This window comes from Tauraco erythrolophus, chromosome 2, assembly GCF_009769465.1.
Source record: "Tauraco erythrolophus isolate bTauEry1 chromosome 2, bTauEry1.pri, whole genome shotgun sequence".
Lineage (NCBI taxonomy): Eukaryota > Metazoa > Chordata > Aves > Musophagiformes > Musophagidae > Tauraco > Tauraco erythrolophus.
In genome coordinates, this window is record NC_141466.1 from 2,964,253 (window position 1) to 2,980,607 (window position 16,355).

Here is a 16,355-nt window from a genome sequence, read left to right on the forward strand (position 1 = left end):
GAAAACAGGTTTACCTCCATCACTGCACTTCTTTGTCAGGCAAACACTGTGTAGTCACGTTCATTGAGCGCAAGACCCAAGACAAGCAAAACACCAGGTCTAAGAGGGAAAGATTGGCCAAAAGGGGACTTTGCTTGTACCATATTATAATTATTTGGCTACTTGTTCAAAATACTTATTAATCCCTGCAATCAGGATATATCTAATTTAAAAAAAAAAAAAAAAGAGAGGAAAAAAAAAGAGATTAAACAATGGTTTTCTGGATTTGACTTGTTATCACATCCTTTCCTGCCTTTCATTTTTATATTTCAAATTCAAGTTTGCTTTCACTATCTCACAGAGCACGGGTACAATTCCTATGAATTAAGGGTAACGTTTATGAATAAGTCTCAACTTTCAGTATTGTGTTGCTCTCATGACATTGGTCTTGCCCGTGCCAAAGGAAAATAAAACAAGCTTTGAATTAATACAGCTGGCAAAATATTTCTGAATAACAATTTCTCACTGTGATGGCTGGTTCCTTTGTAAGGTGATTTTGTCCAAGTATCTTAATGAAGACAATGAAAGGTTTTGTTTTCACTTGGTCAGTCCAACTGCACTGACACCATTTGAAAAAAAATGGTGTCAATATTCACAAATTTGAAATACTTTTTCTAAATCTCTTTTTTCCATCACAAGAAATTGCAAGATTGACCTTTTCTTCCTATTTGGAACAAATTTGTAATTTCTAAATTTACAATCACACCAGAAGAGACATTAAAAACCCAACAACACAAAAAAGTCCCTTCAATACTTCAGGGCCTTATTTTGCAAGGTGCTGAAAACTCTCATATTTCTAACCCACACATAGCATGGTGTGGATGCCAAGTATCACCCAGAACAGGAAGTTTGACCTCAACTCCTGTGCAAACTAAGTGCAACGAATGTGGATAACACAGAGAACACCTTCCCATGAGCTGCCAGAAGTAATGCCACAATACCTCTGTAGATCAAGACCCTTGCAAGATCCACAGACCTTATGTGACATTTTCTCATGAGGCAGCTGTGAGCGTTGGTTCCCACCACACACCACACAGATCACACCCACGGTAGGACTGGACTCCCTGCAAAAAATGCCATGGCCACCACGGTGCTGGGCACAGGAAGGTGACACACAGGCTGCAGACCCTAGGTGGGGCGCATGCTGAGCCCTCTTTGTTCCAGTCATCACTTGACTATTTGGCTGACATATCTTCTTGATACGGGCCACAAAGATGATGAAGGGAGTGGAGCATCTCCCTTCTGAGGAAAGGCTGAGGGAGCTGGGTCTCTTGAGCTTGGAGAAGAGGAGACTGAGGGGAGACCTCATTAATGTTTATGAATATGGAAAGGGTGACTGTCATAAGGATGGAGCCAGGCTCTTCTCACTGGTATTCAATGATGGGACAAGGGGAAATGGATATAAGCTGGAACACAGGAGGTTCCACTTAAACATGAGGAAGAACTTCTTCCCAGTAAGGGGAACAGAACACTGGAACAGGCTGCCCAGAGAGGTTGTGGAGTCTCCTTCTCTGGAGACGTTCCAAACCCGCCTGGACGCGTTCTTGTGTGATCTGATCTAGGTGGTCCTGCTCCGGCAGGGGGACTGGACTAGATGATCCTTTGAGGTCCCTTCCAATCCCTGACATTCTGTGATTCAGTGATTTTACACTTCTGTTTTTGCACGTGCCTGCTGGGCACATGTTCAGCCCTGCTACTGGTCGGCCATGGGTTCACCAGGCCGTGGCAGGCTCGTCTCTACCAGGCCACCCCTAACATGAATGAATATGCTTCCATGTAGGTTTGAGTAGAAAGTTACCACTGTGAAATCCAGATTTCTCCCTTCCCCTACTTCTAAATCGCAACAGGTGTGTCTGCATGCACTCCCAATCCACCCACACAAAGACTAAGTACTTGCATACATTCACATGAAAAAAAAGCTTCTTCTAATAACCACTGTAACAGCTGACAACCTAAGCAATGTTTTAAAATATTTTTGTTCATCTCACTGAATGCAGTAGATTTCAAACCTCACAATGGTTATTATAGGATTTCTTATTAGGAAATACAAAATACAATTTAAATCATTTCAGCATTTCATTTAAAATATATAAATCACAAAAAAAAAAGAGAAAAGATGGAAAATGTCTGAATAAATACTGATTGCTGATTCCACACATTATTTTGATTTTTCAACTTAAACATCAATTTCTATCAAGGACCTGCTTCTGAATTGAAAAATTTATCATAAAAAATTGAATGGCAGACTACCAAAAAGTAACAAGATTTTAACACGATAATAAACATTAGGATCGTGATCCATTACGCTCAACACTTGTGGGATTTATCTTCCTCTGATCAGGATGCTTTAAAACTTGTTCAAAAACAGAAAGCAAAGCTAAAAGTCTTGCATAACAACATCATTTCAAAAGTAGTTTAAGGCTATGACCACACTAAACTCAAGCTTTTCTGATTGAAGATCACTGATTTTCCATTGGTTTGGGTCTACACAAGGTGCTTTAAAAAGACAAGAGAATGACACTGAGTGGGTCTGATATTTGAGAAGGACAGGGTGAGGATGCAGAAGACTACATAAGACAGTGAATGCACTGGGGGAAAAGACAGGAAGTGTGAATGGTGTTTTGCTTATATGTTGTAGGTGGAATTTTAAAATCAAGAAGTTCAGATCCCATTGGCTCAAATCCCCAAAGTAACAAGAGGTCCATCCACCCTTTTCTAAAATACATCCACATAAAATATATCTCATAATTTAACTCAGCGTTATAATTAATGAGGGAAAAAAAAGCTTTGAATCAATTTGGCAGTATCACTTTAGTAGCTTCTGCCCCAATCCACGAGGAAAAAAAAAATTAAAACTTAGCTTGAAATGCCATATGACTTAATAGCATAGAATATAATCTCTGGAAATTCAGAGGCGTTTAGCTTCTGAAATTATACTGGCATTGAGTCAAGGAGATCTGAATACTAATCTTCCATAATCATATGTTAGAATTAGAAACATCATTAGCTTCTTATTAAACACAGGAGTACTCCTTTCCAGCCATGGTAGGTCATGAGATAGCTGACCTGAAAGCTGGCTGCTCTCTCTCATTAGCTAGAGTTCTTTGACAAAGACTTAACAGCGTCTGGTACCTCAAACCACTGCAATCTTCTATCCATGGGTCATTAATTGGTCATCTAAACTGACTCCAGTAGCAGCAGACCAATTTACTCTTAGATGTGCAGTGTATGGAGAGACTATAAAACAGAGTAGCTTTTACGTACAGTTTGATATTTTCAAATTCTGTGCAGCGTAAGTAAATAACTATTATGTCAAACATACACAAAGATGCACATCCACCTTCCAACACCCCAAATCCCTCTCAGCTTCCTGAATGTCCAGTTTAAAAAGTACAGCGCTGTGCAGCTGGTTCACGCAGCAGAGGTTTCCTTTAGGACTCACTTCCTGGGACCCGCAGGAATGCAGATAATGGTGCCTAATGCACAGGCAAATTTGCAGCTCTTGGAACGCAGCTGTAACAAGTAAACTCAGGTCAAGAAAGTATTTGCAGCACGGGGTTTTAATTTGTTTGTAAGCTGAAGTGAACAGCAAATGGAGACCTCTGCATCTCTCAGTGCATATGGCTCCTAACTCGGGACGAAGGTTTGCAAGTGCTCTCCGCTGAGCAGAAGGGTGCTAAGCCAAACAAGTTCTGTGCAGGGACATGGTGCCCCGCCACCAGTGCGTGGGGACATCGTGTGGGTGTGCAGGAGGAAGAAACGGGGGAGAGGACAAGAAAGGGGAGGAAGTCTGAGGGAGCTAACACATGCTGGTTTAGCTGAGAAACACCAGCCACTTGGTACCTCCACCGCTTGTTTTCCCTCTCTTTGTCCTCGTAGGTAGAAGCCAAATCTCTAAATACCAGTTTGTCACAACACAAGGCTCACCAGCATGGTGCACTCTCTCACCTACTCACCCCAGGTACGAAGTGCTGTCATCTACTGGATCCTCCTTTCTCTCCCACCTTCCTCCCTGCATCCTTTACAGAGCTGAGCCCGCGCAAGCATTGGCCACAAACATCTTGCATCTTCTTCCACGGTCAAGAGTCCTCTTGCAGTGCCTCAGGATCACACAGAGATGCTAGCCTGAACATGAGCTGTACGGAATGCTTCCACTATTTCAGCCACAAGCTTGTTAAGCATCTCACAGAGAAAACATCCCTTTTGCATTCATGCATTCTGTCAAGTCGTACAGCAGCATTTAAAGTCAGCAGTTTCTTCTTCTTCCTTTTGCATATGATCAAGTACATTTAGGAACGTATGCCACCTGTGCTCTGCATGTGGAACTCCCACTTCTACTGAATTCGAATAATACTAGCAATAATAATAAATAATGATTTGTTACTTATGTGCTGCCAGGACAAAAAGGCTTCAAGACATCCGATAAAATATATATAAATAGAGGAGGGGGAAAAGAAAAAACTAAATTTACCCTCAGGTACACAAAGAACTAGGTTTAAAAAAATATACAAATATAGGTAGCACTTCTCAAAACCAAAAATGAGCCAATAAATTCCTAAGAGAACTGAAATTCTCTGCACAACCAACTCAAACAGGCTGAAGTGTCTAGCATTGCAGAGGTGAGCTTCAGACCTCTTGAACTGTTTCACTCAAACTAATTCACTGAAAAATCCCACCATCCCTTGCGCTTTGCTGTACAAACTAGGAGGGTATTAGCAAGGCATTTGATCTTCTGTTCTTCTGCATATTCTACTCTATTTTATCTTTTTTAGGTTGCTCAGAGAAGTTGTAGATGCCCCATCCCTGGAAGTGTTCAAGGCCAGGTTGGATGAGGCTTTGGGCAACCTGGTGTAGTGGAGGGTGTCCCTGCCCATGGCAGGGGGGTTGGAACTGGATGATCTTTGAGGTCCCTTCCAACCCAAACCATTCCATGATTCTATGATCTTTACCAGGACACCTAATATTCAGCTAGTAAAAATCCAGCAGTACTAGTTTTGTTTTAGGCTATACTGCAGACAGTCCTCAAGCACTTTGAAACAACTAACCTGACAGAAAACTGCAGCGAACGTACCTGAGAAAACACCTATGTCAGCTGCACACAGATTTAAGTGGGAATTACTAGATAATTGCACCCTTTGGTAACTATTTGTTTGGAAATCTGACTGTAAACAGGATGCTTGTTCAGGGAATGCATCTAGAGGCGTTCAAATGTTGCTTTCAAACTCTGGAGGGAAAATCACATGGACCTACCTAAGTTGCCAGAAGGAGCTTTCATACAAATAAAAATCAGGTTCTCACTTTCTCCTAGCATTTCACATGAGCTTAACCTCTTTCCAACCAATAGAATCTCTAAATTTTGCAGTATACTGAAAAAAAAAACCCAACAAGCAATGCCAACTATATGCCAAGAGAGTGTAAAATATCCTGAGGTAAGTGGCAAAATGCTGATGAAAATCCTCTAAATGTTTAATCACAGTTTTAATTGGGAGAGGGACTTGTTTTTAAGTCTTACCAAAACAAGTTTATAAATTTTAATTTACTATAGTTTCTTCCTCTCAGGAAAGGCTGCAAGTTTTACTTCAACTTCCAGCTGATTTTGTTTTTCTTCAGGCTTGGCTTAACTTTTCCATCCACTAAAGTTAAATACAGCTTTTTCAGTGGTAGCAAATTTAACTATGTCAAGTTGAAAAAATCTTGCACCGTACACAGTAAGAGTAACAGAACAAAGGTCATAAGGCTTTGAAGACAAAAAACAAATTCAGAGCTTTGGAAAATATGGTATGAGGAAAAGACAGTTATTTGAACAAATACAGGTAAATCAGGCAAAATTTGAAAAGGCTTTCGTTAGAAGGAAGAAAGCTTTTCATATTCACCCATTCAAAGGGCGAACAAGGAGTCTGTGCTTCACTTTGGTGTGAAAAATAAGCTAAGACATTGTCAATGTTGTTTCTAACTCATACACTATATAGATACCTCAACATGCAAGGTGGGAAGAACAGGCTTCAGACCCAGATACTTAAAAAAATGTACATTGAGAGGAATGTCATGTTTTCCATGTGTGTATCGCAAGCAATAACATCGCTTTTGTTTCAAATACAGAAATGTCCAATGTGAACTGCTTACACATAGAATCATAGAATGGTTTGGGTTGGAAGAGACCTCAAAGATCATCCAGTTCCAGCCCCCCTGCCATGGGCAGGGACATCCTCCACTACACCAGGTTGCCCAAAGCCTCATCCAACCTGGCCTTGAACACTGCCAGGGATGGGGCATCTACAACTTCTCTGGGCAACCTGTGCCAGTGCCTCACCACCCTCTGAGGGAAAAATTTCTTCCTTACATCCAATCTAAATCTCCCCTCTTTCAGTTTGAATCCATTGCCCCTTGTCCTGTCACTACACACCCTTGGAAAAAGCCCCTCTCCAGCTTTCCTGTAGCCCCTTTAGGTACTGCAAGGCTGCAATAAGATCACCCCGGAGCCTTCTCTTCTCCAGGCTGAACAGCCCCAACTCTCTCAACTGTCTCGGCCTGATGCTGATTCCCATCGTGGTCTAGGGGCCTTCTTCACTCTGGTGTGATGTATCCACGATGCTTGTTCTCGAATCCTGACTGCTGTGTGAGTGGTTAGCGACACCTGGAATGGACCTTCCCACCCAGGTTCCAGCGATGAACCTAAAAGACCTCTAACATATCCATAATCACCAGGTTCAATATTGTGCACGGGCCCATCGAAACCTTGGGCTCTAGTTCCCAAAACCAGCTTCTCTATTTCCCGAAGCTGGTTTTGCAGACTTATTAAATAATCAGTTACTATCTCATCCCCGATTTGAGTCGATGTTCCTGCCTGTACAGTGTCAAAAGAGCTCAGCCCTTCCTTGGTTCTGGGCTTAGTTCTAATTCTCAGGAGTGCTAAAGGCAGTGATTGGGGCCAAGACAAACCAGCTTCCTGACCTAATTTTACAATTTGCAGCTTCATCAGGTGATTCACCTTTTCTACTTGACCACTAGATTGGGGATCATATGGGGTATGAAGTTGCCAATCTATTCCCAAAAGCTTACTAACTTGTTGAACAATCTTTGCAATAAAGCGTGGCCCCTGATCTGTTGATTACCACGGGAACCCCGAATCTCGGGATTATTTCTCTAATAGTATTTTGGTTACTTCCCTGGCTTCATTAGTTCAGCAAGGGAATGCTTCTGGCCACCCTGAAAAGGGATCCATCAAGACCAACAGGTATCAAAACCCCCCTTTTCTTGGGAGTTCTGAGAAATCAATTTGCCACTGCTGTCCTGGATAATTCCCTTTCCCTATTTCGCCGGGCCGGGCTTTTGTTCCTGACTTGGGATTATTCTGCAAACAAACCTCGAACTGCTGTGTTACTTGCTGGATAGTGGTCCATAACTACGGCCCAGAGCAACGCAAGGGGTATTATTATTTTATCTTGTGGAGTCTTTTGGTTTTTTTGTGATACCAGAGACTTTTATTGCGGTTTACAAGCAGCTTTTATAGATCATGCTTCCAGCCACCATGTGTGATGACCAGGCAGGTGTCAGGCAGCTGGTGGCCCCGAAGCACTCAGATGCTGGCCGGATCTGGAGGCTGCACCACGTCCTCCTGCAGCCGGTCGCCGGTGAGATCTGCTGGCTGGGTCACCTCCTGCTCTGTGGCTGCCCACTCCTCCTCGTGCTGGCGGAGCTGCTCCAGATGCAGCCTGGCCAGGCAAAGCTACTTCTCCTGCGGCGTCTCCTCCAGCTCGGAGTCGCTGGACTACTCCTCGTCGACAGCCCAAGAGGCCGCCTGCGGCGTCCCCTCGGCCTGAGCAGAGGCCTCGCTGGGGGCCGGGGGCCGCCCCCGCCGTGCCTTCCGCAGCTGCGAGCGCAGCCATTGCAGGCTGAGCCTCGACTTGGGCTCTCCTCCTCTTCCTCTCCTCCTCCTCCTGCTTCGAGGATGTGGAGCGTCTGAATCGCCAGGGAGGTGACCGCGGGGCTGGGATCTCTGCTGGCGCCTTGAAGGGCCTCTCTGATGTGCTCCATCTCACCATCTGCCACCCGCCGTCCCAAGAGCCCCAGGAACCTGACGGCCTCCTGCCGCAGGAGCTCCTGCGGGTTCTGCAGGTAGCGCTGGCTCTGCTGCAGGTAGTCCTTGGCCCTGCTCTTCTTCCTGGCCAGCAGGCACTCGCCGACCTTCCACGCCTGCGCCGTCTCGACCAGCTGCACCAACTGCCGCCACTTCAGGAACCGGCCAGCGCTGCAGAGGGCTTCCTGGGAGGCCTTGGCCACGCTCTCGTCCCCATCGTACAGGTGAAAGAGCAGCGGCAGCAGGCTGTCCCACACCACCTCCTTCATCTTCTTCCTTTTGGCACCCGCAACGAGCCCCAACGTGTCTCGGAAGAGACAGATGGAGAGCTGCCGCACGGTGCCCGACTCCTTGTCGAAGAGCCGCCGCAGCTTGGCAGCCAGCGCCAGGGCGGTGCGGCTGGACTCCTTCCCCTCCAGGAGCTGCAGCATGTTGGCGAGCACGGACAGGACCATGTCACCCGCATCACCGTCGCCAGCCTCCAGCTGCTCCATGACGACAGGCAACAGGACAAGGGATTTCTTTGCCACATCTGGCCTCTCGCAGAGCGAGAGGATGCCCCTGAGCACCAGTCTGGCCATCTCCGGGCACTGGCTCTTCAGATAGGTGGGAAAGATTTCCAGGACACGGTCCAGCTCTTCGTTGAGGTTGGTGCAGCCCAGCATCTCGATCAGGAAGGCCATGGTGACCATCTCCTGGATGGGGTCCTCCGCCCTGAGGAGCTCTGCCAGGCAGCCGAAGATGGCGGAGCACACGTGTCTCGGGGTCTTCCTCATCTCCCTGGCCACAATGCACACTCCCGAGAGGTGGGTCTCAGTGCGGAGCAGGGCATCCCAGCCACCCTGCGCCTCGATGGCCAGCACCTGCTCCTCAAAGCCCATGCTGCAGAGCAGCAGTCTCAGGGAGTACACCAGGGACCTCAAGGCAGTCAGCGGATCCTGTTCGTCCTCCTTCCAGAAGATGTGCACCTCCTGCAGCGTCAGCTCCCTGGCAAAAGGCACTTGGAGAAGCAGTGCCAGGAAAAGCCGGGGAAAAAACCCCTCCACCACCTGCAGGTTTGTGGGCTGCAGGAGGATCTTGGTTATCATTATGGTTGTGGCCAGCGAAAGGACACGTGCGTCATCCTGGGTGAAGGTGGAGGTCCGGTGTGTCAGTGGGTCCATCAGCATGCCGAGCAGCTCCCGCAGCACCCTCTCTGCAGCCTGGGGCTGGGACAGCATGGTCTCCCACATGGCCGGGGCGGCACCGGTGCACAACGGGGAGAGCCGCAGCAGGCTGGCCACCACCCTCGCTGGGATGTCTGTCCAGCAGCACCAGCAGGGCCCTGTTCAGGCCGTTGAGGGCTCTCGTCTCACTGATGGAGGGCAGCTTTGTGTAGATGGCCCACACGATGTTCGTGACCTGCATCGCCTGGAAACCAGAGTCTGCCACAAGGACGTCCAGCATCTCGGCAGCCGCTGTGATGGTGTCGGCACTTGGGGACTGCAAGTTCTTGATGGCCATGAGGATGATGTCTACTCGCTCAGAGGGCCGGAGGCATTTCAGGAACTTGAGGAAGATTTTGCATGCAGGGCTGGTTTCCGAGTGCTCCCAGGACTGCCCTGCTTGCCAGTCCTCCTGGAGCCACTGCTGCCCTGCCTCATGCAGCCCCGAGCCCCTGCTTCTCTGCTGCAGGACGAAGGTATGCAGGTGATGGAGAGCTGCTTCAGCCTCGTAGCGGGTGCCCGTGTCCTTGCAGGTGCAGCAGAGGGTGAGGTGCCCCACCAGCCTCCCCAGCATCCCAAAATGTTGTACCTTGGAGCACTCATGCTCGCGGGCTCTGGGTAGTGCAAAGCAGGGGCAGACCAGCAGTAGAGGGTAGGTGGTGAGGAATTCCATCAGCCTGGCGATCCGTGCCATTGCCCTCTCCCGCACCACTGCTCTCCGGGAATTGGTGAAGGGAAGCAGGAGCTGCAAGTGGTTCTGCAGCTCCAGGATGCCGAGGCTGCCCGCGCTGCATACCAGCGCCTGCAGCATTCTGTCCATCTTGGCCAGGGTCTGGGAGCAGAGAGAAGCCTCGGGGTCCTGGCTGTCCTCCTGCGGAGGCAGGTGGAAAACGCTGTGGAAGCAGGTCTGGATGAGGCTTTTCTTCTTCTCCTCCTCCCCCAAGCAGCCCTGCTTCACTCATGGAGGTGATGGCCCGCATGGCTTGCAGCCGCACCATGGTGCCCACGTAGTCAGCGGGCTCCTCTTGCAGCAGCATCTCAACGGCCTGCATCAGCAGCAGATGGTAGAAGAAAAGCTTACGCCACATGGCGAAGCTCAGGCGGACAAGGCGGCAGGTGGTGCAGATGGAGGACAGAAACCTCAGCTTCCAGCCCTCTTGCTCTCGCCTGCTCCTGACAGAGCCCCGGATGATGTCCGGGTCGTTCTGTCCCTGCCTGGCCGCAGCCGAGGTGGAGCAGCACGAATCCGCTGGCAGCGGACCGTCCTCACGCGTGTCCCTGGGCTCGGAGCTGGGAGCCGGGGCAGCTCCGTTCTCCCCCCAGTCCTCCCGGAGGCGGGCAGGGGGTCTCCTTGCCATCCTGCAGAAGGGGCAGAGGGAGGGAAGAGAGGGGCGAGAGGGACCCGGCACCACCCGGGGCTGCCTTGCCAGAGGCGCTGGGGCAGAGGTGGCCGCGCTGGGGAGCTCCTGGCTCCCGTGCTGTCCCAACACCGTCCTCTCAGACACTGCGAGGGCAGGGCCAGGTGACACAGAGTCACACAGTACCCCAGTGCCACCCCCAAACCCCTCCTGCAGCCTCAGGCACGCCGAGGCTCTTCACTCTTCCGCACAACGCCGGGGAAAAGGCCCACGGGGCTCCCCTTCTCGCGGACTCGCCAGCACACTGGCACGCGAGATGCGCTCCCCGCTGCTGGCTCAGCAGCGAGTGACGGGCTCTGCTGGGTGCCCCAGTTACAGCTGCCCCAGTGCACGCCAGGGTCCCTATGACGTCATCCCATTATGAAGGAGTGAAATTCCGTGAAGGAATTGCAGGAAGAGTTGAGGAGGCTGTTTGCACGTAGCCAAAGCCAGACGTGCACACAAGGTCTGAGGACAAGGTGACCAGCCCTGAAGTTACACAGAGTGTCTCGTTGAAAAACTCCCCAGCGAGACTTTGCCATCCTTGAAGGGGGAACACGCAAAGTCATTTACATGCTGGGCAAGAGAAAATGAACCAGTGGGCTAAGAGAAGAACACTGAATATGCACCATTTTGGGGAAATGTTACCCAAGATGGATGATTACGAGGTATAACTAAGGTTCTGTCCCGGGACCATGTAGATACATTGGGAGGAATTTCTCCCCCATGTCTCCAGGATGAAAGTTAGCCATGCCAGCAGGAAAACGACTGATCCCAGTGTAAGCTCACCAGCAGCAACTCTGCAGTGTAGATAAAAGGCTCCCAGCCTTGTCATTCCCCATCTTGTTCCAGCATTCCCCCGAGTAGCTGGCTTCTGCCGGCGAAGCGGGCTGCGGTGCAGAGGGCAGCCTGTGGGCTGGAATCCTTGGAACATCCACAGAAGAGCACAGCCCCCACGCAGGCTCTTGTGCCCAAACGTTCTTTGGTGGTGTGACCGAGAGGGACGATGACGTTTCACTACAGGTAGCAGCTCTACGCCAAGGGTAGACCTGTAGAATCCCGGGGGATTCCCCAGGGATTAGAAAACGGCCCAGTTCTATTTCTGTAATTTCAGGGAGAAACAGACTGACTCAGCAGGAAACCTTAAAATAAAGACTGCTGCTTTAGCACACGTGCATTCCGTGGCTTGAGGATGTTGTCCTTTCGACATGTGGTGTCTGTCACACTCTGAACTTTTTTCCACTTCTGCACTTTTATTGCAAACAGCTAATCCCTCTGTTAGCGTTCATCCTGCTTTTTTCTTCTACATATCAGAGTCCCATATATTCCCTGCTTTCTAGAGAATGTCAAGATTTCTTTCAATACACATCAATATTTGTTTCACTCTTGAATCCTGCAGAAAGCACACAAACCTGTCACTGGTGGTCATCTTTTAACATTCACTGACTGGAGTTGCAGTAGCAATTAAAACTCCAAAGGACAAGGAATTCTCCACCCATGCTGAACTCCTCCCAGCATCAGAGTCCGTGTTAAAGTGCTGCAATTAGAAAAATGTCTCCCAAACACCGCATGAGGACAGGCAGGCACTGACAACTCCGATTATTTAATACAGAAAGTTGCAGCACAGAAAAGACTCCATGCAATGGAGGGAATACGAGATATTTTTCTTTTATTGCTTTGTTCAGGTAAAAACACACTTGGCACAATCCCTTGTAATGCATCTACATTATCACTGCAGAATTGCCTATTTTTTCAACTTTAAAAATTACATTTCATTGTGGTTTTACTTTGTTCAGATCTCCAAACTTACTTCTGTGGAATGTCAGGGCTTTATAATTTCATTAAAGTCGGGGGGTTTTCCTATTTATAGGTTTAAAACAACTTCATATTTTGTTGTACTGTGGCACACTGGCACATTTGCGTTTTCCATCATCCCGATAATAGATTTTTATCGTGTGTTTCCCCATTTTCAGATAGAGTGATCAAGTTTCTTTTTTTTTTTCAGCCTAAGGACAAAACAACTACCAACATGGACTTCTATCCCTACATGTCTTTGTATATCTTTAGGTTGATGTAGATGCGAAAGATTCAAATGGAACTTGACTTTATTAAGAATATTTTTAATTTAAAACACTAAGTTTGAAATTTTCTATACTAGTTAAAAGTATTATTTGATAGGTTATATAGATCTTTACTACAACTTCAGAAGGTCGATCTTTCAAAATCTATTTACTGTATAAGCTTATATGGCCTCATTAAGATAACACAAATATACTTATAATGTCAACAATATATCAATTAAATATTTGGTATATACTTGTATTCACAACAAATTAGGACAGCTCAGAATCCCAACTTTGACTTCAGCATAGAACACTAGATAATGTTGTCCTTGTTTAAACTAATAGTTTAAAATCAATTAACAATTTTGCCATATGGAGACATGTAAGATTATCTGAGTTATCTTTACCGCTATAATAAATTTTAACGAAAATCATTCAACTGTTAATGCAAGGTAAACAGGATTTTTTTTCAAAGGGGAATAGAAAGACTACTAACCCCACTTCTTGAAGTTGTCATCATTTGAAACTGTTCTGGCAAAACGCTACAGGCTTCTTACTGGTTAAAACATAGTGCTGTTACCTATCACTTGCATACTCCAAGTTATAAAATAACGTTACTGACATTAGTTAAATCTGTCTTCATAGTACATGAACCCAATTTGTCCTCTCTTTCCCTCTCCTCCTTTCCTCCGCCAACCCTACTGCCAACACAACTATTTCAAGATGGCCGGAACTTTCCTAAGCACTCCCAAATTAAACGTTCAACATATCGAAGTCCATTGTAACATAAAGACATCCTAATGCAACGTGAGAATGGAACTCTCCAATGCCGTGCTCAAATCCCACTCGGTGTGCAGCAGCGCTACCAAAAGCGAATCGAAAACACGGGCCTATGAATAAGAAATGGTGAAACTGGCACATTTTTATTACTGCATCGACGGCACTATACATAACTGTTTCTCTGACGTGTTTACAGCCTGAAAGGAAAAAGAAAGCTCTAAAATACACACTTATTAAAAGGCTCTCTTACATTTATTGTTGCCTCTTCTCTCAAACACATTAAGCACCATTCAGGAACTTCACCTTGTTACTCCTCAAAAAGAAATCCCTTACTTTCTTTCTCTGTAAAGTGATAAACACCCCATTGACCGTATTCTCTGTTATTGCAAGAACCCCGAGATATTTAGACACGGTGATGAATTACCTCTGGGAATAATACATAATAATATTTTACACTTCTGTGATCTTTTCACCCAAAAGCCATATAACACTTGACTAACAGGGTAACTTTACAGATGATGAAAGAGGAAAGCAGAAGGTGAAATTCATTTTACTAAAGGAAATCATGGAAAAGAATCATAGTTACATTCCACAGAGCATGGAATATCTTTTCATTTTTGTTCTCTGTGTTGTGGTAGGTGTAACCCATACAGAGAGCAATGAAACTTGCTCAACCTCAGACACTACGCCAATGGCACAGTTTATTATTCCTTAATTCTGAATCTTCTGGCCTCTGACACTTCCTGGTCATCTTATTTCCTATCAGCATGATAGGAACCATTTAACTGGGCCGGGCAACTAAACGCCAACTAAACACCACACAGGCGCTCGCTCACCCTCCTCCACCCTGGGGAAAGGGGAAATAGAATTAAAGGGGAAAAGGCAAAGAGACTAATGGCTTGAGATAAGAACAATTCCTACTAATGAGAACAATAATAAGTCATCTATATATATAATAATATATACAAAGAAGTGACGTGCAGTGTAATTGCTCAGTCTGCTAACAAACGCCTGTCTCGTCCCAGCAAGCAATCCTGAAACACTTCAGTCCTGACACCACAATCCCAGTCGAGTGAGAGGCCCAAAAAGAGAGTGAGAGAGAGCTCTAAGAGCCCGAGAGTCCCAGAAGAGACCAAGAGAGTTCTTGCAGAAAAGAGGGAATTCCAACTTCTCATCTATACACTGGGCATGATGCTGCATGATATGGAATAACACCTCCATATCCTTGTTTGAGGAACAAGGTTTACACAGAAATTGCACAATGAAAATCAGAAGCTCTTTAGACCAGCACACCCCTTACTGCTGGGTGCCCCAGTTACAGTTGCCCCAGTGCACGCCAGGGTGCCTATGACGTCATCACAGCAGATCTTTACCAAAGATTGAATTGGATTCACCCCTGGTATGTGGAGCCATTTCCTACCCAAGTGATAGTTTATCCGACTGAAGAGATATATATTAAATATATACATATCAACTGAGAACTTTTCTAAAAACTCTTCTCTCAGGCAGAGGCAAGCTTTTTTCCAACAATTTCCTGTTGATTTTTCATTTGCAATGTTTCAGTAATTTCTCTTGTGTTCATTGCAAGAAAGCTTAATTTTTGCATGTCTTTTTAGGTGGGAGTCACAGTCCCACACGTCCAAGTGCACTTACCTCGGCACAGTTTGTACACTTGGCCTCAAACATCAGAACTTGCAGTATCAGGTGCATTGCCATGAACACATTGTGATGAGGCAGTATCCCCAATTTCCTATGAGTTCGAGCATGCATTATTATGCTAATTATTATTGCTTTGGAGGCAACTGCTTGTGGCATAATTCCTTGTAAACAACTCGTTTGCATTTAGAGCAATTGCTTAAGAAAAGGCACCTCATGGGTCTCAAAACATCTCTCAAAGATCATTCACCAATATCTTGGATATTCACAAAATACAATGCTGTTCAGAAACTCAAATGTTATTCCTTTAAAAAAGAAAAAAAATGACAAAACCACCACCAACAAAAAACTCTGAAGCAACCTCGTCAGCTAGCCTGCATAGAAAAGATTAAAACTGGGATTCCGAGATGTTACACGTCACTCTGCCAAGGTGCCAAGTAGCAAAACCATCATGCTACTCATTTATACTAACAATTGGATGAGAAACCCATGGGTTTAGTTCTTTTTCCACTTAGTTCTCTGAGAGGTTTTTAGGCATCTTGCTTCCCTGCCCCGTAGTAGATGGCGTTATTAACATCTCCCATCCCAGACATACCAGTGCTTTGGACTCTTTCTCCTTTCTAAAGCTGTTTCTCATCTCTACTGAACGACAAGTATGACCCATCTCAAACTCTCACTTTCAAACAAACTTGCCGTATGTGACTTACGGGAAGTCAGCTGAGGCTTTTCACAATTTACACACAAACAAATATTTAAAGGCGAGGATCTGAAAAATCACAGGCTAGCACTGAATATCATATTTTCTAGGCTTATAGTCTACCTTACTATGATTTATGCCTTTCCTCAAAAACCTGAAACGTAAACATTTTACAAAGCACCAAAACGTTGCAGTCACATAGCAATATAAAGGGCAAATTAGTAAACTTCTTATTTTTAGTCTGCTGAAAGAAATTAAGACCAAATGCAAAGGGAAATCTCGCTTTAAGAGAGATATTGAGCTCCTGGAGCGAGTCCAAAGAAGGGCGACTAAACTGGTCAGGGGGCTGGAAAATAAAACTTATGGGGAGCGGCTGAGGGAGTTGGGGCTGTTTAGCCTGGAGAAGAGGAGGCTGAGGGGAGACCTGATTACGGCCTACAA

At 46.3% G+C, this 16,355-nt stretch overlaps 2 protein-coding genes across 4 annotated transcripts in view; both read right to left on the minus strand.

The window, feature by feature from the left end:
* AIG1 (androgen induced 1) overlaps positions 1–16,355 on the minus strand; it is a 163,913-nt gene that overhangs the window by 122,568 nt on the left and 24,990 nt on the right. The window lies entirely within an intron of this gene.
* LOC147529130 (maestro heat-like repeat-containing protein family member 7) lies at positions 7,616–9,367 on the minus strand. Its single transcript, XM_086631177.1, has 2 exons — positions 7,901–9,367; positions 7,616–7,751 (listed from the first exon to the last, which is right to left on the minus strand). Exons 1-2 carry the CDS (start codon positions 9,346–9,348, stop codon positions 7,616–7,618), a joined length of 1,584 nt encoding a protein of 527 aa, XP_086487303.1. The 5' UTR covers positions 9,349–9,367.